Genomic DNA, 22,839 nt, shown 5'->3' on the forward strand with positions numbered 1-22,839 from the left:
CCTCTGGATCCTGGCTTTCAAGGGTAAGGCACCAGGGAGCACTACAGTTGTCAGCTGGGCTTACAAAACCATCCTTTTATCAGCTTGCAACATCATCAGAGCACAGCCGAGGTTGGAAGGGATCTCCAGCTCCCTCTGGCCCAACCTCAGTTCCAGCCAGAACACCAGACCAGGTGCCCAGGTGCATGTCCATGGGGGAGATTCCACAGCCTCTGGACACCCTGTGCCAGTGCCCCATCACCCGCAGTAACGCTTCTGCATTCGATGCTAATGCTGACTAACTTCACAAATTTGCCATAGAAGCGCACAAGAAACGTCCGCCCCATCCTCCAACACCAAACCGAGCGCGCCCAGCGGGACCGCGCTCCGCCTCACCCAGCACCGCCCCGGGCCGCTTCCGCGCAGTCGCCGTGCGGGAAGGGCGCGTCCGGCCGCCGGTGGGCCGGGCCGGGCTGGGCTGGGCCGTGCCGGGCGGGCGGCAGCGGGGCTGCCAGCGCGGAGGCGGCGCGAAGTGGTGCCGGGTATGGCTCCGCCGGCGGCGAGCGGGATCCCGTCGATTGCTCCCTCGCTGGGCCCGACGGCCGTCTGGCTGGGGAACCGCTCCGATCTCGGTGGGTGAAACGTCGAGCCGGGACCCCTCTGCTTTCCCGGGCGCCTCCACCGACCCCGCCGCTTCTCCTCGGGTGTCGGTCCGCTCTCCGCGACGGGTGCCGGCGGGGCAGGGGCCGCTAGGGGCCGGGCCGGGCCTGCGGCGGCTGCCGCGGCGCGGGGAGAGGGGCAGCCCCCTCTTCGCTCTGCCCCCGCTCGACTCCTGCGCTGACCGGGCCGAGCGGGGGGGCGGGTGGCAGCGGGGTCTCCGCCTGTCCCCCGCTCACAGCTCGCAGCCCCGCGGGGCGGCGCGCGGCGCGGTGCTGCCCGCTGTGCCGGAGCGCGGAGCTCCGCGGGCGGCGCGGCCCTTCACGTCGCGATGGCTCCTGCGGCTGTTCGGTCTGGGGTGACTGTGGGTTGGGTTTAAAAAAAAGCTCTACAGTGAGCTGTACGAGTTCTCGTAGCCGTTCTGTAGTTACCTTTACTTTGAACGGAGTGGGCGAGTGACTCACACAACGTAAGTGATTCGAGGGACTACTTCTGCTTGGCTGTCCGGTGTGAGGTTAAACTTGGCTTTGTGTTTAGATTTTAGAAACTCGGTTTGCTGTAACCCTTAAGTGCTCCCAGTGGTGCTCTTGTACAGAGGAAGCTACTTCTCAATGGCAGTTTCTGTGTTTATGCCTAACTCCAGACGTTGTGGTACTGGTAATCTCGAAGCTGACTGTCTCCTGCTGCCTGTGTTGTCTGAAGTGCAAACTGTCAAATGTAAACTCGCTGGTAGGCACTCCTTGGTGTGGGTGGCTGCTCCTGGAGCGTGGCTGCTCGCTGTGTCTGTGGGTCCTTGCACTGGCAGCACAGTACAGCTGTGTGGCAGGGCATGGCTGAGGGCGTATGGCTTGTGCGAGAGCATGGGGGAAGCAGTTAGCAGGGCCGTGATTACAAGCATGAAATTAGGCACAAAATGCTGTGAATCTTTCTATACGCCCTTTGTCAATCTGTAATTAGTGCTTAGCACGTGTCAGCTTGGTTCAAAAGGGTTTGAGGTGTCCACCACTTGCTGTTTTGCTCTGAAAACAAGAGGCGTGGAAGCCTTGTCATCTAGCTCATTCCTTCTCTTCAGGAGAGCAGAAAGAAGTACCAGTAGGCACAGCCGAGACCTGTAGAACAGTGCTCAATATATCGGCATTATCAGACTTTTTCTTCTCAAATTCAACCAATCAGTTTCAGTGAAAGAACAGCCAGCCTGGAGTTCAGATCTGCGTTGACCGCTAATTGGCTTTGCAAGGCCTGAACACTCCTTTCAGATCTTCTACGGCAGATGTAAGAGAGGAGAGGAATTGCAGATGTTCCTTCTCTTCTTGAGCCTGACCACGTTTTCCTCCTCCTTTGTGAATAACATTTCTTGAAAGATTAACATGTGTGTGTATATATATATATACACACATATATAAATTAGCTTGCTCTTCTGTAGTTGCTGCTTTGGCACATTGTTGCGCGTTCCTCAATCTGTTGGGACGGCCGTGCAGTTTGCTGCTGGCATCTTGAAGATGCCTGAAGGTGTAGTAAGATGCAGGATGGGTGTGCACAGGCTTGCAGGTACTCTTGAAATGTTTGTACCCAGGTTTGTATCACTGAGCACTTTTCCAGGGGAGTTGTAAGGCCGCATGCATCAGTGGGACTTAGTAATGATACCTGTGATTTCATCACATGCATCAGCTGTACTTTGGAAAGCGAACTGTTGCCAAGTGTAACAGAAAATGCAAAAGGTACCAAAAAAGAAAGCACTGTTTCTTTCTCCTTCCTCCTGAGGTTTGCCAAATGCTTTTGGCTATGTTGTCACACAGGATACGCTGGTTTTAGTTAAAAATCTTTGGCTGATTTCAACTAGTGTGAATGTTTGTACAGAGCCATGGATTTTATGTGTTTGGTAGCATTGCTTTAATGCTGCTGGCACTTGTAAATTTCCCAACGATACGGAATGTCTTAAATATCTGATGTGTCCTACAGAGATCCTTTATTTTTCTGAGACAGCCAAATGGCTTAAGCGCACTTGGTTAATTGCATGGAATGCATGCTTTATTTGAAAGCTGAAATTTGTTGATAGGTGTTACAACAGAAATGCAAAGCATTGTAATGCTGATCAGCAGCAAAGCGTGAGATTCTGATCTGTTTTCTCAGTCTTGTCAGCTGCATCTTCTGGATGGATTGAGTCTCTCTTATTGCTGTACATAGTGCAATTTACTCTTTTTTCAACAGGGCTGAGCTGCTGTTGATATCTTTGTCTTTGAAGTCTTAATAATGCTAGGTGCCTTCATGATGTGATTGCCCAGACAGACTAGGCAACTGACAAGGTTAGGTTTAGTTTTCATCTGGGGTTGCATAAACCACAACGATTTTGAATTGCTGAGGGTTACATGCATTATACGCTACTGCTTTTAGCTATAGTTTGCTGTTAATAGAGCCTGTCCACACTTAGGAGATATCTCCTCTCAGAGCCCTTCTTGCCAGCCTTCAGGAAAGCCTGTGCACGACCATTCTCTGTGGATAGCTTGTTGAAACTGTGTTGATGTAGCACCTGACTGGGAGGGAACTCATCACGGCAGAGACCTGACTCTCAAAGGAGAAGGCTCACTTTCCAGACCTACTGCAGAATGTACCCTTGATATCATTGTAAGTTTTGTGATAACTTCAGTAAGCCAAAGTCTCAGTTTCTAATGTAAGGACTCTAGCAGGCTCCAATCTGAGGTACTGTGAAAGACTTGTGGGTTTATGGGTTTGGATGTGATGTTGGGTAGTAAGGATGCAGCTAGGTGTTTTAAGACAGGTTATTCCTGGGACATACATCTTGCTAGTAGTGACAAGGAAGTAAAGCTAGTTAAAAGTATTTAGATGTAGTGCTGGGTGACAGCACTGACACAGGCTGCCCAGGGGCTGTGGGCTCTCCTCCTTGGAGATCTTCAGAAGCCGCCTGGCCATGGGCCTGGGCACCTGCACTGGTGTCCCTGCTGGAGCTGCTGCTGGGCTAGAGGGACCTGGAGGTCTCTGCCAGCCTCAGCCATGCTGAGCTTCTGTGAGCCATATGGCTGAGTCTTCTGTGTGTTTGTTTGAGACACTGCTGCTGACAAACCTAATGAAAGTTTTGAAGTTTGTTCCTAGCAGCTGACCTTAAACAACCTCTAGGGCAACTGGCAGCGCTGCTACTAATCGTCATCTTCTTTTATCATGTGGCTTCCTCTGTCTCATCAGACTTCCTGCTTATTTCACTTCTGTTTGCAGGTTCCGTTTACTACAGGATAGCCAGAAGTGAAGCAGAATTGGACATGTTGAACGTTGCTCTTAAATGATAGTGTTTTTTTTCCCCCATTATTCAGTTCATGGATATTCCCCAAAGCACCATTCCCTTTAACAATGGGTGAAACAGATGTTAGGCAACAGGTTGCCTTCACTTGCTCTTTCCTGTGGAAAACACCCTGTTTAAGCTGTTCCTTGTCACCTTCTCTATGGTTTCCTCTGGTTTCCTCTATAGCTACCACCTTAGTAATAAGACAGGGATGTAAACTGTGATTTAAAGCTCTTGTTGTAACCGTGATTCAGAGTGAAACACAGAGACACACAGTTTGGGCTTCTCCTGGAGGTAGGAAATGTCATAGTTCGATGCAGTGTGAGCATACTTCTGTCAGGAGAAGATGAAACACTGGCTGTGATCTCAGATGCTGTTCCCTTGCAAGGTGAGCTGAAGTGGGAATAGCCTGCTCACTTCACTTCGTGGCATTGCCAGCTTATGTTGGCCTTTCATTACACCTGTAAATCGTTTCTGTGGCCACAGAGTGAACTGAATGAGAAGTGGTCCAGGCATTAAAGAAAGAAAAACTAGCAGAAAACACTCAAGTCACTTTTTTTTTAAGTTATTCTGAAACTTGTGTGATTTCTCCTTTACCATGGATGAATGAACTAGCGCATGTATGAAGAGGGAGAGAACTGCTGAAGATAAGGCTGCTGCTGAGACATTTACAGCTGTGCTTAGCCGAGGTGTCTGAGCAGATCCTGTGTCTTAACTGAATGCTTCATTTGCCTTATACTGCAGTTAAATAGGTTGTGCCGTGATCATACTTGATTTCTCTAACAGTTAACATCAAGGCCAACAGTAGTTTGTTTCTGTATATTTAGATGGAAAGCTATATTTCATCTTCATGCCTGAAAGCAGGAAATATGATCATGCAACTTTTTGAACTACAAGGATAAGATAGTAAATATGTGTGTAGTTGTCTATAGCAGACTGATTGCTAGAACAATCAAATTCATGAAATATAAACAAAGCTCTTTAAAAGGCAAGCCATGAGAAAGAAATGGCATGGGCTTAATAGGCAAAATCTGGCGTAACAAAATAGGATTCTTTATCAGCAGGGGAGAGAGATTACATCATTGTTTATGGGCTTCTTGCTGTAGGTTAAACAATACAATAACTGGAATGTGCTTAAAACAATCCATTAGATGTGTATTCTACTTAAGTTTAGTATGGGAGGCTTAGAAAAATAAAGACAATGCATTATTTTAGTGATGAATTTTACATTGCTTATGTAACAACTAAACAGATACAATCTTTATTGCAGAAAAGATTTCCTTTTCAACCATCTGAGTTGTTCTTTAAGCAGCATTAAATCTTTCTGGGGATTTTTCTTTGCTCTTTGAAAAGTTTGAGAATTGCCTATTTAGATCATTGCTAAAGGCAAAGCTTTGATCTGACTGGAGCTTCATCAGGGATGTCATAAGGGTCACGCTAAGTGAAATCTTTTCGTGCTGCTAAAACCAAGGAGCAAGTAATTCTGAAACTTGGTATGAGCTAAGTCTATTAATGTGGCAAATAGATATCAACAAAATAATTGTTCTGACCCTCCATCTGCAAAGAAAGAAAACGTGTGTGAGGGGGGCAGGCTGTTGCCTTTGCGGGATCTTTAGCTCTGTGTGGCAAATAGTTGTCTGGGAACAGCTAATCCTGCTCTAGGACAGCAGCATGAAGTGGGATGGCCTTGCTGACGTGCTCCAGTCTGTGAATCTGTGAGACTAAGGGGGAAAAAGGTTTACTACAGAGCAATACCTTTGTGTATGTGGTCCACTCCAGCCTTGTTATTACTGTAGCCTTCAAGATATCATAGTCTTAGATTTTTTAAAATTTTTTTAAATTAAACATTATCTTGCTAACATGGAGAGAAGACAGTATTGAACTCAAATATTAATAGATCAAACTCAGCTGTATAAAAATTGTAATTAAAAAAAAAAGGATGATTTTTATTCCTCAGCCAACTTTTTTCCTCACATATTCTATTTCTTAAAAGTTTTGTAATGTATTCTTGAGCCATTGCTGAGATGGAAAGATAGAAGAACACTGTGTCTGAGCAGCGATGATTAGAATCAGTATAAAAGCAAAGTTCTTGACTGAGGCAGACTGGAGATCAATGACTGAAACGTACTTATTCTTAAGCAAACAAGGCTATGTGGGATCTGAATTAGTATCATGAATATAATCTGTGATTTGTAGTTTTAGCAGCATTTTAAACGTGCCAAGTATTGCTCCTAAATGTCTGCATTTGGAGTGCATCTTCAGGTAGTTTTGTTATGTAGACTGATAGTCTGCACAGGTGTATCAAAACATCAGGACAGGAAGAAGACCACAGCAAACTGATTTCACTGAGTATTGGCTTGAGTCAAGGAAGGCCTGAATTTTCAGTAAAAACCTTTGTGAGGCAACATGGTACATCATGAGAATGGGGTAACTGTCGCCATTCTGTTAATAAGCATAACATGCCTCAGAGGAAGAAGAATAGGGATCATAAAATGAGTGATGCAGCTCTGACTAATACATGATATGTATTGCTTGTACCCAGGCAAGTCATTATCTTGTATTACATCCTAAATGGCGGAGTTTCTGAGAGCAGAGTTCTTGACACATGGGTGGTGTTTGGTAATGAGTGCTGAGTGCTTTGCTCTGCTTATGAGGTTGAATACAGCAGAAGTTATTTGATCCACGCAGTCAGTTTCTTCTGGAAAATTTTTGTTTTGCTTCTTGTGAATTTTTATATCTCTGGTCATTTAATGATGTCATCAAGAGCAGTTCATGTTCTGCGCAAATTACCTATTTACATAAAAAAAACATTGATTTAAAGTTTTACTGTTAAGGAAGATACTTTTTAAACGTGCTCATACCTTGTTGAATTTTAATGGAAGAATTAGATTTTTAGATATCTAAAGACAACTGAATAAAACCTGAGTGACTCATTTACATGTCACTGTTAATATGTAAAATATTTATTTCATTTAAAATTATGTTTTCCTGCCTAATTCTAAAGCTTTTTAAGTTTTAATCTATTTAGTAGACCAATCTGTATTGCTGAGCATTGAGTTGATACATCATGGATTTTTTCAACACCCTTCAGTCAGAAAAAAGAGGTTTCAATATTGGTTCATCGGTGGCATTTTTAAGGTGGTTTTAATTTTTTTTTTTTTAGCTTGTATAGGCTGCATTTATCTTTTGAGAATATTTCTAAGCTGTCATAACCTTTGATGATGGACTGTAGCTGAAGGGTTTTCTCATTGGTATATCAGGCCGCAGCCTGTGAGCAGAAGCGCTCAATGAAATCAAAGAACAGATTGTAGATTTAAAATAATAATAATAAAAAAAGAAACCAGGCACGTGGTTCCTTCCAGAACAGAATCGAACTTATTTCAGAACTGTACTTATTTCAGAACTGTACGTGCACTACCGACATGAGAGACGAGGAAACTCATAAAGATGAGTTACTTGGTTGCCTTGATGGAGCAGTCTGTAAACCACAGGTAGTGCTGCTTCACTGAAGTGACTGCTTTAAATAGTAAAGGCTTTCTAGGGCATGTTTCTCTTCAGCAATCTCAGTAACCAATCCAGTTTAAAACTATTTTCAGGGTTTTGGCCTGTCAGGTGCAAAGTCAGTGGGGTAGCAGAGAACTGAGGGGAGAGGGACCTCATGAAGCAGCTTTGTGTCTGGAGGAAGCTGTGAGGAACCGCAGCTTGGAGGGCTGGAAGCACTTGCTCTCTAGGTTTGAAGTAGGGGTTACTTGCCATGGCCATGGAGGAAAGTCAGGAGATTTGTTAGGGTAGTGCTACTTTTCTCACAAAGACACATAGAAAACAGAGAGTCAGATTCATCCTGCGGCCCTCCTAATCTGTCCTCCCACCTGTTAGTTACCTTGAATAGTAAGTTGCTGTTGATGTCTTGGAAGTAGTGTGCTGTGGTTTTCCTGTTCATTCTTAAAACGGATAGTGTGCATCAGAATTCAAAGCACCTGCTGATTTTCCTTAAATGAGCACACTTCATGTTCTGATCTGTTAAGATCTGTTAAAACCTCTCTGAGGTTGTGATGTATGCTATTTCAGTTGGATTTCTTAGATTCTGAAACAATGCAGCCATCAAAATAGTATTTCTTGTAATGACTTTTCTCCTTTCTGGTAAGTAAATTGCCTGATGAAATTTGGATATGTTGAAAGCCAACAAGACCAAACCCATTTCATTTTAGTATATTAAAATGTGAATTAAAAATTCTGGCAAAACAAACTGTGAGCAGCTTTTTCAGTTATGTGATTCTCTTTATCCTTTCTTGTCTTTCACTTCTCTGTCGTGTAAAAGAATTGCAGTTTTTAAGTGTTAACTTGTTCAACTGTTCTGTTGCTCAATTGTCCTGCCCAAGTACAAGGTAAAGCTACTGAAGATGACATACCTACTAAGTTCTACATACAGTTATCTGTAGCATTGCTGGCTTTTCTTGAAAAGAATGAATAGCTTTCTTTTTTGGGTTTGTATGCAAGCTAGGCCATCTGGCTCTGTCCCAAGCAAACATCCTGAGGTTTAATTTTAACATTACAGTTCATTCAGCCTCCAGAACTATTCAGATGTTTGTTTGCATTTCCTTTAGCTTTCTGCATTCCCACTGTTGTGTAGCAAATTGATTCAGATGAATACTTAATGCTTTTTAAAAAATTCATTACTTATACAGCTGGCGCAGTAGAGGTGATTTTGAAGTATTGGTCTTTCTGCAGATTTCTGGAGACTTATGTGTGGGTTTTTTTTCAGAGGGAGGAGTTAGATGGCTGTGGGTATTTCCGCTGTGAAAGCTTCAGTATCATGTAATTGGTTTTCTGGTGAATCTTCAACCCACTTAGTAACAACATTATGAATTACCATGTCTGTTTTAATACAAGTAGGTAGAAAACATGCTAAAATATGTTAGAATTTTACTCATCTCATTTTGTTGACACTCTTTCCTACTCTAAAAAAAATAGGGTAGAATATTTTTGCATGTTTGGGGGTTATTATGTAAATCTTTATTATGTATATTGTGTATACATAAACTTCAGAGACTTCGAAGGAATTCTGAGTATGCAAACATGTATTTGGATTTAGCTGAACAGTTGGGCTTAGTTGGAATCTGTTGTATTCTTCTAAGCCCGTTCCCAAGAAAAATTCAAGGACATTTCCTAAGTCTGAATATTTGTATTTATTGAATATATTGAATATTTGAATATTTGTAATCGTTTTATGTAGAGAAGATACCGTTACAGACATGAACTCTGTTTATTCCATTATGTAGGTGATGTACAGGCCTTGGCAAGCCGTGATCTACCGACAACTACTGTGACAGCTGGCAATAATAACAAGCCTGAGCACCTAGAGTATGTTGCCTTTGTATTGGTACCTGTTTTCTTCATCATGGGTCTCTTGGGGATCCTCATCTGTCACGTCCTTAAGAAAAAGGGGTATCGTTGTACAACAGAAGCTGAAGAAGTAGAGGAAGAGGAAAAGCCTGATGAAAAAATAGGTAATCAACGTGTCTAAAGAAATATTTCTGTTTATTTCTAATCACTGCAGCCAACGTGGAGTTAACTTTTTGTGAGACTTCTGTCATTCTTCTGTCTAGATTAGATATCATACAGTATTAAGAGAAGTATTTTTATTACCATTGTGTCTGTTGGTTTTTGGTCTTTGCTAGTTAAAGCTTTGCCAGTCTTCCAATTTCCCACGAGTCCTTTAAAACAGATTAAGAGATGATGGAGGGATCAAAGTATCCAGCATATTTGTTTGTGGCTGTGTATTGAAGTCACCAGATCCCTTTTGTGCATTCCGTCTGCTGCTGAGAGCAAGCATTGAACATCAGGGAGTGGTGAAAAGCTGCTGTTTAAAGCCTTGAGTCTAAGCTTTATGTTTAGCAACCTTAGTTTTATTCATGTTGCACTGTCTTTCTCATCTCCCCACTCATTATAAAACTGAGCCTTTGGGTGGACTGTCTACATTCTCTATTGTGTAACGCATGCTGCTTATATTTTTTTTTCCTTAAAGATACCTTTGTTCTGTTTTTTCTGTCTGTCCTCTTGTTTTGTGATTCCTTATTCCCATCTTCCCCTGGTCTCTTTTTTACCCCAGAGAAGAATGTTATGTGCAGCATTTGGCTAGGTAAATAGAAAGGTCAGATCCGTTGTAAATGCTTCGGGCCTCTTCCTTTCTCCAAGCAGATTGATAGCATCTGAGCAGGTTCATAATAAGTGCAAATTACAGTGCATCTGTGGTAACGGTAGAGTCATGTGCTCCCGTAATGATCTGTCATTGTGTTCTTAAGCAATCACTGCCCAGGGCATGCACTCAAACAGTGTGTCTGTTTAATCTGGTGGTTCAAGAGAGGAGTAACAGCAAGGTGAGTGGCAGTGAGGGGGGCAGCTTCCAGGTCTTCTGAGGAAACAGGTGTGTAAGTTGCTTTGTGGAGTTGTAGGCATTGGGGTGAAGAAGATGAAAGGTGGAGTAAAGAGAGAAGGAAGCCCCTAATTTACTACTTGGAGGCAAATGTAAGGCCTAACCTATCAAACTTGCCTCCATCCTCTGATTATTTATTTTTTATTTTAAAGATAGCCCTGCAGATGTCTATTAAGTAAGCTGTGCTTTTTAATTTGTTTTCTTTCCCCAGTCTTTGTTTTCTGAGATTATTCTGGGGAGACTTCCAGCGCTGGTAATGAGTGCAGCCAGCTCCAGAAGTACTAAGCTTCTCTGTTATATATGACTAGAGGAGTGAGGAATTTAAGAATCGTATATGCAATTAAAAAACAAAACAAAACAAAAAACCTTGTGGTTGTAAGATTAAATTGAACCCCTTTTATTCTAGAAGCTGATAATACCTATTTTAAAATATTATTGTGAGATGGTTTGATTTGTTGTTCTCCTCTTTATGTTTAGGATTAGAAATACTGCTTTATGTCTCCTTATGTAACTAGCTATAAATAGAATTTAGAAAAATAAATAATAAATAATAAATAAATAAATAATAATAATAAATAAATAAATAATAAATAAATAGAAAAATTAAATAGAATTCTCTCTAAAGTGACAGTAGATCTTGCCATTTTCTTTCTGTAACGTCTTCAGGTGTTCTTTCCCTCTTTCTTTCCCTCTTTCTTTCCCTCTTTCTTTCCCTCTTTCTTTCCCTCTTTCTTTCCCTCTTTCTTTCCCTCTTTCTTTCCCTCTTTCTTTCCCTCTTTCCTTCTTTTTTGGAGGTGGGGTGGTTTAGTGTAGTTTATTTTTAAAAGTAACTTTTGTTTTGTTTTGAAAGGCTGAAAATATTGACAAAATATTTATTTCATTGCACAGAAATGAATGAAACTGCGCATGAGAATAGTGACACTGTAGGACAAATTATTAACTACATTATGAAAAATGAAGGTATAGTATGGTGAAATTGAAGTTGTGAGCCTTTGTGTTGGTGTCTGATGAGTATATGTATATTTGTACATATTCAGAAGTGTGGCATGTTTGTATGTTTTCATTTAATAGCCTTTTTGTACGTGTATTCTTTGAGATTGCCTGCAGGAGGCAATAATTCCAAGCAAAGTGGAGACATTTTTTTTATTATCTGAAAATAATTTTGTACTGTAAGTTTGGTTCATGCATTTCTTAATCTGCTGTTAACTGTTGAGGCATTTGATTTTTTATTTTTCTTTTTTAAAATATTTTTGCTTGTTTTTCAATGAAAAGCTGAAGCTTGTTTTCTTAATGGCAACACTTTAAAGCATGTGAAATTCTAATGTTTTGACTGGATTGAAGAGTTTGTCTTGAGATGATTTCCATGGCTGTTGTCTGATGAAAGATTTGTGCATAATTGAGAGAACAGAGTAGACTGGCTCTGACCTGGAAATTCAGACATGGTATCTTCCTGTGCTGTCTGCACAAAGTAAATGATAAAACGGATATTATTAGAAAAAAGTGAAACTACACATAAGTGGGCTGAAGGGTGCTTGGTTAGTTCAGAACACTTTTACCAGTCAAAGCAACCTTTAGGAGACTGCATGTTTTTATTGTATAAGAAACTTTAGCCCATTAATTTTACATTTGTATAAGTTCAAGTTCTCCTCGGCACTGAGCTTGCCTTGAGTTACTTCTGAATGAAGCCTAAACCTCAGGAAAGGTTTCTTTTTGTTGCTGGTTTCTTGTTTTCCTTTAATGACTGCTAGGGCTTAGGGCTAAGGGCTAATGTGTTTCATCATGGTTGGGTTTTGTTCTTTTTTTGGTGCTTTTTCTGTTAAATTGCTCTATAAGTATTAGGTGATGATAGTCCTGTGATCAAATGAATGTATTAAAATTTTCAGTTCTCTTGTGTAGGAGTACTGTGCACATGGCTGCTGTATAGCTTGTATTGGGCCACAGCTTCGTGTGCAGTATGAGCAGTACTTTTAGTAACTTATGTTAAGAAAATCCCATAGAATTATGTAAACATTTTTGCATGATTCTCTCTCATGCCTTTTTGGTGATACAGACAATGCAGCCATCTTTCTTCTAGATGGAAGTTCTTTTTAGCACCTTTAGTTTTGTTGTTTGTTTTTCTAAAGTTAGAGCTGTGCATTTTTGAAGAATTCTATTTATTCTCATTACAGCAAATGCTGATGTGTTAAAGGCCATGGTAGCAGATAGCAGTGTCTTTGAACCCGAAAGGTAATTGCTCAACTTTTTAATGTGTGTTTCCTGAGGCAACTAAAAATGTACCCTTTCAAAGGGTTTTATTTCCTGTGCACTTTGAAGACTACATCACTTCCTTGAGTTGTCAGCCAAGAGGATAATAGCTTGATTTCCTTGTTGTGTCTTTGAGTTCATTACATTTTAGTGTAAGCCCCATGATAATATCTTGCTCTTCTGGTTATATGTTCTAAGCCTGTCAAAATGATTTATTGCTTTCTTGAGCTAAAGATTTACAGAGGCTGCAAATACTTGTTTACTTTAGGATGCAATTATTTCCAAGTTGGTTTAATCAAAACTTGGTGATCTGGAAGAGCAGAGGCAGTGCTTTTTCATTTGTATGGTTGCTAACTTTGAATATTGTCTCTTTCAATGTCTTCTGTTTTACTCTTTTTGCATTATAATTTTGGTAACATATGTTGGCTGGCCTACCTCTTGGGCTTTCTTCCACCGCACGCCTGTTTAAAACTTCACATAGGGAAAGTAGTTTACCCCTTAAATGGCAAGCATACCATTTAATTAAAATGCTTATACCTGTATCTAATACCTTTAAACTGTGTCTGTATTACTGCACTCTTCTTATGTAATCCTTTATTCCTATTCAAGGCAGAAAAGCTGGATATTGCAGTAGTGAAGTAAGAGTGCATAGTTTTAGCAAAACAAATAATTCAGTGTGCAACCATTTCTCTCCTACTTTAATGATGAGAGGCTTGGTTATTGAAGAAACTCACTGCAAATTTAACAAAATGAACTCTTGAACATAGAGATTATTTTGGAACAATTTTTTCCTGGTGATTCAGAAATATTTGGTAGGATTTTAACTCAGGCATCTTGTATACCTTGTGTGTACCTTGAGAGTTTGACTGCCGTTTCAGTGAATTAAAATATAAAAATGGGAAGGGTCTATGGTCTTTTGAGACTACCAAAAGATATGGTGGTTTGTTCTTGCATTACTTCTGGCAGATGCTCCTAAAGCTGTAGCAGCTTGAGTGCAAATCCCTTGCACTCATTTGTATGTTCAGTCCACTGTGAAACACTTCCTAGTAATGGAAATAAACATGGTGAAGTTAAATCTGCACTTCTGCTATTTAAAGTCATTACTTCTTGTCTTTACTTCAAACGTGTTAAATGGATTTTATTTCCTTTTTAAGTTTCTTTTATTTGTTTGAAGACCACTAAATGCCTCCTGACAACATATTTGTTCTGAAAATAAACATCTAAATAGCTCCAGTCTTTCATTGGCGAATTTTATTCCTTTGTTCTCCTTCGGAGTTTTTATGGTTTGTTAGAATTTTTCTAGAAATAACATTCCTGAAACTGGATGAAACATTCCAGCTAAGGCATGATTAGAGCTTAATAATGTAACTTTATTAGGTTGTTATTTCCATGGTGAAAAAAAAATTGTTGTTTTAAAGCAGCAACATCCTAATGATTCATGTTCAGCTTGTGTTTTTTACCTTCTTTTTTCTGAAGAATGGGTATCTGCCTAACTGCCTCTGTCTTTTTAATGTTTATTTCTGCTAAAACACTGAAATTTGTGTTGTCCCTACTGTGATACATCCAGTATTTTTCATAAGATTTCTCTGTGTGTGTCTTTCTCACACACTTTCTTCCTATCATCCTCATTTCTTGGCTTGTCCTCTACAGATACTATAGGGAAGCCCAAAATTTGTAGACACTTTAGATATTTTTCTCTTCCATTATTTAAAGAGCTATTTAAAACACGGAATATGATCTGGACCAGAATGACTGCGTTGCAAATATCCTTTCAGTTTTACAGTGATCTGATAAACAACTTTCTGGTATGTCCTTTTTCAGGAATGTTCTGCCTTAAGTTGTAGTCATTTTACCTGTAATGCACTGAACTCTGTCTTGCTTTATGAGAATATGTTGCTCGACAGTGGAGTAAAGTCCAAAAAAGTCTTTGCTTTTTGTCTGTCCTGCCTGTTCTTCTGTTTTAGAAGAAATTAAGATTAATTTCATGGGTTACTCTCAATAGGTGCATTTTGTTCATTGTAATGCTTTTTCTTTTTTTACGGGTCCTTTAAAAAGCAGCTTTCTCAAGCTTAGGCTGAATGGTATATTAATCCTGTTTCATGACAGACATTTAGTTTTGCCTCAATACAATGCTGTGACAGTGTCTTTCTGTGAGTTCTTAAAAATAATGGAACAGGTCCACTTGAACTATTTTTCTCAATTTTAACCTGATTTTTTTTTTCATTTCCTTGTACTTTCTGTCAGTTACGTTAACTATGTCATTGCAGATCCATTCATTCATGGAAGTGATTTTTGAACTGTGAAAACATGGTGTTAGAGGGAACATTAATTCATGTATCCTCACAAATAAACTATCCTTCAGAAAAGTAGTTATTCATTAGACATAACTGAAAGCTTTATTCTTTATTTTCCTTTTAAGAAACAGGATTTAATAGTATACTCTGCGTTTCCTTTATACTTCCTCCAGCCCCATGTCTCCTAATGCTCCTGGAAGTCCAACAAGTCCAGGGTCTCCTTTGTCACCTGGTGCTGCTTCACTTAAACACAACTGCAAAGGCCATCACTTACATACTGTTGGAGGAGTAATAGAGAAGGATGTTTGTTCTCGCTGTAGCCACAAACGATGGCATCATATAAAGCCAGCTCACAAATCCAAAGAGCACAGAAGAAGTCGCCTTGGAGAGGTTACAGTACTTTCTGTGGGAAGGTAAGATTTAATGCCACTTCACTGTATTCTTTCCTTAGAGATGCTATAGTGGCCCACATGGGATCGGCTACCCATTAATTTTACTCTATTTCTAGAACTAGTGACTGATTTTTTTTATTTTTTTTAAATCCTATTACTTGTAAACTAAATGTATTTCTAGAGAAAGTGAACAAGACTATTCTAGGCCCCTGTGAATGAGTAGGCATCTACTGTGGCTGTAAATCCAAAGCCATAGTTCTGTTGACACAGTCTAAATGTAATAAGGAATGCATGTGAATAAATGCCTTTTTCTTGATTTGTTATTTCTGGATTAAGTGTGAGGTATAGAAATAACTTCATTATGTTTCCAGTTATTTTTAATTCCCATCTTACACAGTAGTTGTCTTAGAAAAATTACTGGTCTAGTAGCATAGAATCTGTGGCTTGTTTTAAAGACCAAGTCCCTGAGAAAGTATGATTCAGCAGCAATGAATGTTTAAGGTCTGCATGGGTAATAAAAAGGAAGATTGCTCTGAAGTGAACATGAGTCTGTGTGGGTGTGTGCTCTAACTTCAGGGTCTTGGGATTCTCCTGTATAAAAATACATGCATATACATATCCTGGCTACACAGAATGATCTTGGTAATATCTAGGGATATGCAACTGAATCTCACTTTTTTGTCACCTCAGGTTTAGAGTCACAAAAGTGGAGCACAAGTCTAATTCCAAAGAACGGAAAAGCTTGATGTCTGTTACTGGGGTGGAGGGCCTCAATGGTGACATGCCTGCCACGCCCGTCAAACAGGAAGCAAAAGAAGCACCTGCCACACCTGTGAAAGAGGGGACGCAAGAGAGGAGAAGCTCTGAGTGAACTGCAGGTATGGCACTGGGAACTAATGAAAGTGGTATGCTGGGAAACAGACTGAAGCAACCAGTAAGGAGGAAAAAGGTTGTGAATGTATCTGTTCTGTGTGAAAACTCATCAGGCAATTTTGAAAGTTGCTGTAAAAGTTTGCAAAAATTGAATTTGATCATTCAGTTAATGATAAATTGGTAAAGCCTAAAATATACTTTGAGCTTTTATCTAATTTTTTTATTTAGACCTTAAAATATGGACAGATGTAGAAATAAAAGCTACTTGATGAAAGTAGCATCATTGGTCCAAGATCTGTGCATAATTTTTCACAGTAAATGGACAGTTCAGTTCATAGTGGCAATGTGCTGGTTGCCCAAAAGAAACAAATACTGCTGAGTGCTTATTCACTGGAATAATTGCAGTGCTTCTTCATTGTTCTCACTGATGCTGCATGTCAGCTGGCTGCTTATTAGATACTTCTCTGATAGCTCAGGGAGGCTTTGGCTAATAAGAGTGGAGATGCATAAAAATGCTCATATCACAGTGATCTGTGGTAGGCTATTAAACCAGGAGGATGGGAATTCTCTTGAGGTGTTAAAGTTTAGTAAATTGCTTGATATCCCATTAAGCATGTTGAAAATGTCTGCCATATTTTGGAGTGCACACCTGGTGTGGGGGGGAAACCTAGGATGTAGTCGTCGAAAATGTGTGGGAGGGCAGATGTAACTGATTATCAGTTGGAGATGAGACATTTTCCAAGGCAAAGACAATTTTACACAACTGTGACATGATGAGAGATTGGCCTCTGGGGAAGATGGGAGTTCCAGCATAACAAAATAAAGGCACTAGATTTGAAGGAAGTGAACAAGTACAGTGACAGACTCTTTCTAGTAAAGAAGATAAAATGGTGCGTCAGCTCAGCCCAATTTAAAACTTTCAGTAACCCCAAATATAAGAAGGAAGCACACAAATGAAAATTGAGTATGTTCAAAACAAAAACAAAGAAAAAAACCAATAAAAAACAACCATTCAACATTCTGTAAATCCACCAATTTAAAAAGGAAGACAAATTGTACAGCTGGCTTGCTATACAGTGGATTACTTCCTCCTAACTTTTAATGTGAGCACAGATAAATGAGTGTTAAACTAAGAAGAAAGTATTTATCTGGATGCTGTTTCTCACAGATATTTTTTTTAACTGAATGAAATAGGAAATAAACTCTTCCCTCACTAGCTGCCTCGGTATTTTCATGTCCAGCAGGATTGGGCATGAAGGTCTGTGGTCTTTCTTTCCAGTATTTCCAAAGGGAGTTCAAACTGTTACTAATACGTCCTTTGACTTATGAGAAGATAATTTGTCTTTTAACATGAAAAATAGCAAGAAAAGAGCATATATGAAAATAGGTTGTTCCAGTGCGCTTGTGATTTGAAAAGCTTGTTTTCATCATCTAGAAATGCTTTAAACTTGTTTTGTAATTTGTCCTTTCCCAAATTAATGAAAGCTGTTCCTTAACTACCTAAAAATATTTCCCTAAGTTTGAACTATTGCTACTTTAATCTAAAAATAAGCTGCTCTTTAGAGAGCGAATAGTATAGCTATTAAAAAAAAAAAAAAGTGTCCATCTATGGCATTTTTTTGTTGCAGAACCTCTCTTAGGATTTAAGATGCTGCCCTTTTTGAAAACAAATATTCTAATGGCAGAGAAATGACTCAGGGGAATCACTTGTAATGGCCTCTCCAGTCCAACAAAACTATTTTCTAAACTTGGGAAACCAGCCAGGTCTGTTTGCTCTGTACTATGAGGGAAAACAAAACAAAACCAAAAAATCTCAGCTTTTGCCTGAAAGCTTAACATTCTGTTCTCCAGGGTGCTTCTACATATGTTTTTGTCCGCTGCCATGAAAAGCTGTTCATAAGTAATCTGATACTAGTTAGACTTCTGTTTCAATTCCTTGATTCAGACTTCTAATAAAGTATTTTAGCTTAATTTACTGACATGGAATGGACAAGCAATGTTTAGGACTTTTGTGCCTGTAGCACATTGTTTTAGGGAACATGGCTCAAATCTTCAAATGTAGAGGAAGAAGGGAGGCACAAATGTGCATGTAAGTGCTGCCAGAAAAAGGTTTATTCCAGCCTTTTGGAGCCACTAGATTGGTCCTTGGTGCTTCAAATGGCTATAACAGAGTTCTGTGTGAGATGAAATCTCTGAGTTGAGTAGTATCTTTGTGCTGCTGGTTGTTTGTGTTCACTGCTACTCTTGAGTTCAGTTTTGCTTTCCCTAAACTGACATATTCTTAGTATTTTCTTGAGATGAGCTCTGCAGTGTTTCAGCTTATCCTTCCATCTTGCTGCCTGCATCTTTGATACTTAGTATGTCTTCTATCTCTGAGGTCCATGATCTTGAGCAGATTCCATTTCATCGTTTCAGTTTACTTGAAATATTTTTAGTGGCACATGAAAAAGGAGTAAATATGGAGCAGATACTTCAAGTCAAGTATTTGAGTTAAGCTCTCGGAGTTCCTTGGCAAGCTACTAAGAAAACAAAAACTTAAGTTACTGCTGTGCTGCAGCTTTGTGATGTTTACCATTTCTGGTATCCCTTTCTGAGTTGTGTGTGCTTTACAATGATGTGATTTGTTGGTGTGCTGGTGGTTTTGTCCATCCTTTTCATGATTACCAGCTGAATTTTTAGCTTTTCTCATTTCTTATTCTAAAGTTTGTAATGCATAACCACCACTCAGGCACTTTTTTCTATTTCAGAACATCTGTTTTTAATTGACGCCCTCATTCTGTAACTAATTTTTCTCCTGGACTTATCTGTGAAATTACTTTCTTGTTTTGCAGGTGGAACTTCTAAAAGAAGTTTGTCAACTAGCACTTTGGAGAAAACAGAGAACTCCCAAGAAATGCATTCTTATTTAAGGAAATGTGTTTATGGCACTATAGCATTTTACAAGTTTTGTGATGGCATCCATGCAAGGTTAAATACTTACTGATTTTTATTGGTGAAAAAAATATTAAGATTTACACATACATACTGTTGCGCAGTGTGGACCTCATGCCAAAAATTGAGCTTCATCTTCAAAAGAAAAAATACATATTAGTTTTTGGACAGGGAAGGTAAAAAACCTTACCACATTATTTTTTTCTTCATACTCAAACAAGTATTTTCTTGTACTGAGTTCTATATTACAAGTAATCTGGTTGCTCTGTGGATAAATTGTGTTCACCCCTCTCGTCCATTTGGATTTTTTTCCTCTGTTCTTCCCTTCCAGAGCTCACAAGTACTCGCTGAAGATGAAAGTCAGGCTACAGAAGATGAAAATGCTCTTCTAATCTAAATTTTAGTAGCCAAGCAAAACACACAAGGAAATAAACATTTCCAGTCAAATCTGCATGTGTGCAGACATGCAGAAGTAAGTAAGCCTTCTGACTCTGTGAAAGGTAATTCACAGTACAGTGGCTTAGCTGTACACAAGTGTCAAATGATACTGTTGTCCTTATTCCCGTTACCTTAATAACTATTTATCATTAGGCTAAAGAGTGTCTTCTTCTATGCACTTGTTGAGCTTTTGGAAAGGTCACTTTCATTAAGACCATTTCTTCTCCAGTTTTCTTGTAACTACTTAGTCGTATTTGCAGATTGCCTAATAGCTTTGCCTTTCTCTTTTGTTTTTACCCACAGGTTCCTTATTAAGCTAAGGCAACATATTTGAACCACTAGATAAGGATATGGAATATTTGTCATTAAAAATGTATGGAGTATGTACTGAAGTACTTCAGAGTGGCTTCAGAGGGTAGCAGTTCTCACTGGCACCGAAATCTTAAGCCATTGTTTCACTGCCTTAATATTTTGAGTGTGATCTACTGCTAAAAATACCACTGATGGTTTTGTGATGTTATTTTTGTGTCTACTTATTATGACCTTTACAATCTTATTGTTTTATTTTGGCAAGGCAGGGGGAGGGGACCTTTGCAATACTTCAGCAAATTTTGCTATGTGAAAGAAAGTGAAAAATAACATTTTCTCCAAGTGCCTAAGAATAGAAGCTGTAGGGTAAAACAGCGTAGTAGAGATTATGCTATATTCTGAGAACTATACATTAATTTAACCTAAATTATGAACTCTGTGAAAATCAGCGCTTCTTTTGAAATTGATTTGTTTTAAATTGCTTTCGATCTTTTTTTGTCTGGGTGTTCTGAACTGTGTTTCTCTTTCAGATCTGAGAATCTTCATCAGCGTATGTAATGTTAACAATCAATGTGTACGAATATTAAAAATTCATATTCTTTTTTTAACCATATTAGATACTCCCACATCTTGTCAGAGAACTTTGAGTTTATGTGATGGTTGCTGGGAAACATGTGCCGTGATTGCCTTCCTTTGTCTTCAATCAGTAAGATTTGATAGATCCAATTCTAGAACAGCTTGGGTTGGAAGGGGTCTTTAAAGATCATCTAGTTCTGCCCCCCTCTGCCCTGAGCAGGTTTACTGCTTGCTAGGTCCCGATGCTTCTCACAGACACCATATTTGGTAGGGAGGAGGAACAAACCCAACCAAGCTCCTGAAAAGAAGTGATGGTTTATTGTGCCTTTTAAAATGGATATTCATAGAGAGAACTGCTCATTCTTGAGTACCTAAAATAACTCTGACCAGAACTGGTACTCAAGTGTTTAGCATCCTTGCTGTCATTAATTTGTCTGGTTTATAAAATCTCTTTGATATTTAACAAACTACAAAGTTCGCCTTATAGGCATACATTTGACAGAGTCTTGATTTTTTTTTTTTCCTTCTTCAAACTTCACTTGATTTCAATAAAAAGCTATTTATTCTAGAAGAGTTTAATTAGTGTTGGTTATAGTAGTTAGCTTTCAATTTCCAAGAGATTGAGAGCTATGAGTATAAAATGTTATTGGAAAAAGGGAGTATTGGGTAAATAAATGCTATTAAAAGCATTTAAAGCAAAGCATTTAAAGTAAATAAAAAAGCCAGGCAGTTTTAAACAGTTTTCAGAAAGAAGACGCACAGTTAGACTGTCTCAAAAGCTTTAAAAAAAAAAAAAGAAAGTTTTTAATTTGATGGTATTGTGTTTTAATACGTGGTTGGCCAGCATTGCAAGGTCACATACTGAAAGAATTCAAAAGAAGCTTAAACAAAGATATCCTATTTTTTTACTTAATTTAAAAGTACTTCCTATTTTGATTCCACTTGAATTATGTAGAATAAAATTAAAACTTGTTGGATATGTAAAACATTGTTTGCCTGTATAACTTACTTACATAAGGTATTGTAAGACCTGGTATGTACAAGACCTGAATTTGTACATTGCTTCCTCAGTAAGAAGATTTAGAAGTGGTGCCTGTTTTTATTGCCTTTAATACACTACACTTTGCAGTTTTGTAGTTATACGGACATTGCCATATTAGTCAGCCTTTCTTAAATTTGCATATCAGATGTATTTTTAACAAAGTAGTTTATATACAACTTTTGTACTACCAAGCAGATAATAAAATATTGATTCTTAAACTCGCTTGTGATTCCTTTAAACCTGCATCTGTGTGTGGAACCTAACCGTTACACGTTCTGAGCTTCTAATGTGTAACGTTCAACTCTTTGCACTCTGAGTTTTTGTTCGTGGAGGTAATGAGGTTAGGCTGTTCTGTGATGTTCTTCGGTGCTATTTCCTTGAGAAAGGACAATGGCAAATAATATACTTGTTCTGTATTTTATCTTGGGAGGAAGAAAATATAAGCTTTACTCTGAGCTGGTATCTGAGTGAAGACCTTTTGCCTTTAATATATCAGGACTTTCAGCATCACATACAATAAAAAGTTAAGCTTTTAGAAAATATGCAACATTCTCGTTATTCTCAATTGTTTTTTGTATGGTATGGAAAGAAAAATACAAATGACAGGAAGCTCTTTGCAGTTGCTTCCTCTGTGTCTCAGTGATTTTACAATACTTAATTTGTTACATTATGTTCTCACAGATGACTGCAATCTGCAAATGGCATTACAGTGAGTTTTGCTGTATGAATAGGTGAAGGAAGCTCAAAGCAAGATGTTGTGGCTAGCTAGATGTAATTATCAGTGTGCCATCCTGTTTGCAGTTCTTCTGTTCCTTATTTCAGTGTTTCCTAGCTGCATCACACAAGGTCTGTTTTGAGATCTGGGCTCATTGAGTTCTAGAAGTTTATATGCAGCTGTGGCTTACAATCAGAACTAGGAAAAATAAAAGGAAAGAAAAACATTCCTCCAGGCCTCTGTTTTCTCAGAGAATTGAAATGGTGCTATTAGAAAATTAATGGAATTTGAACACATGTTTAGGTTCTCATTTCCAGATATTTTCTTTTCCTTTTCATCTGCATGACAAAATAACCGTAGTGTAATGTTCTGTGTGTCTTGTTTTTTCCTTTGCGTGTTTTCCACACTCAGCTCCTTGACATTTCTCCTGCTTGCAGTAACAATTTCAGGTTATATTTAATTGAAAACTGAATACAAATGTAACCATCATCAGGCTTTGAAAAGATAATTATAACAGTTGTGCAATACATATACCTTTATTAGCTATATGCATAGGTTGAATTAATAAGGATTTCTGTTTTGATGTTTGAGACATGTTATAATTGAACTGGCAGAGATCAGTCCTCAAAAGAAATGTGAGGTTTTTTTTTTTCCCCAGAAGGAA

General features: G+C 39.0%; 1 protein-coding gene across 1 annotated transcript; it reads left to right on the forward strand.

Annotated features, from left to right (window-relative positions):
* The first annotated feature begins 454 nt into the window (after nucleotides 1–454).
* Nucleotides 455–21,678, forward strand: RELL1 (RELT like 1). The gene is made up of 7 exons (NM_001012582.2): nucleotides 455–611; nucleotides 9,208–9,435; nucleotides 11,250–11,321; nucleotides 12,530–12,587; nucleotides 15,073–15,312; nucleotides 15,982–16,169; nucleotides 18,996–21,678. The coding sequence occupies exons 1-6, from the start codon at nucleotides 524–526 to the stop codon at nucleotides 16,160–16,162; spliced, it is 867 nt and encodes a 288-aa protein (NP_001012600.1). The 5' UTR covers nucleotides 455–523; the 3' UTR covers nucleotides 16,163–16,169; nucleotides 18,996–21,678.
* The last annotated feature ends 1,161 nt before the right edge of the window (nucleotides 21,679–22,839 follow it).

Source organism: Gallus gallus, chromosome 4 (genome assembly GCF_016699485.2).
Source record: "Gallus gallus isolate bGalGal1 chromosome 4, bGalGal1.mat.broiler.GRCg7b, whole genome shotgun sequence".
Lineage (NCBI taxonomy): Eukaryota > Metazoa > Chordata > Aves > Galliformes > Phasianidae > Gallus > Gallus gallus.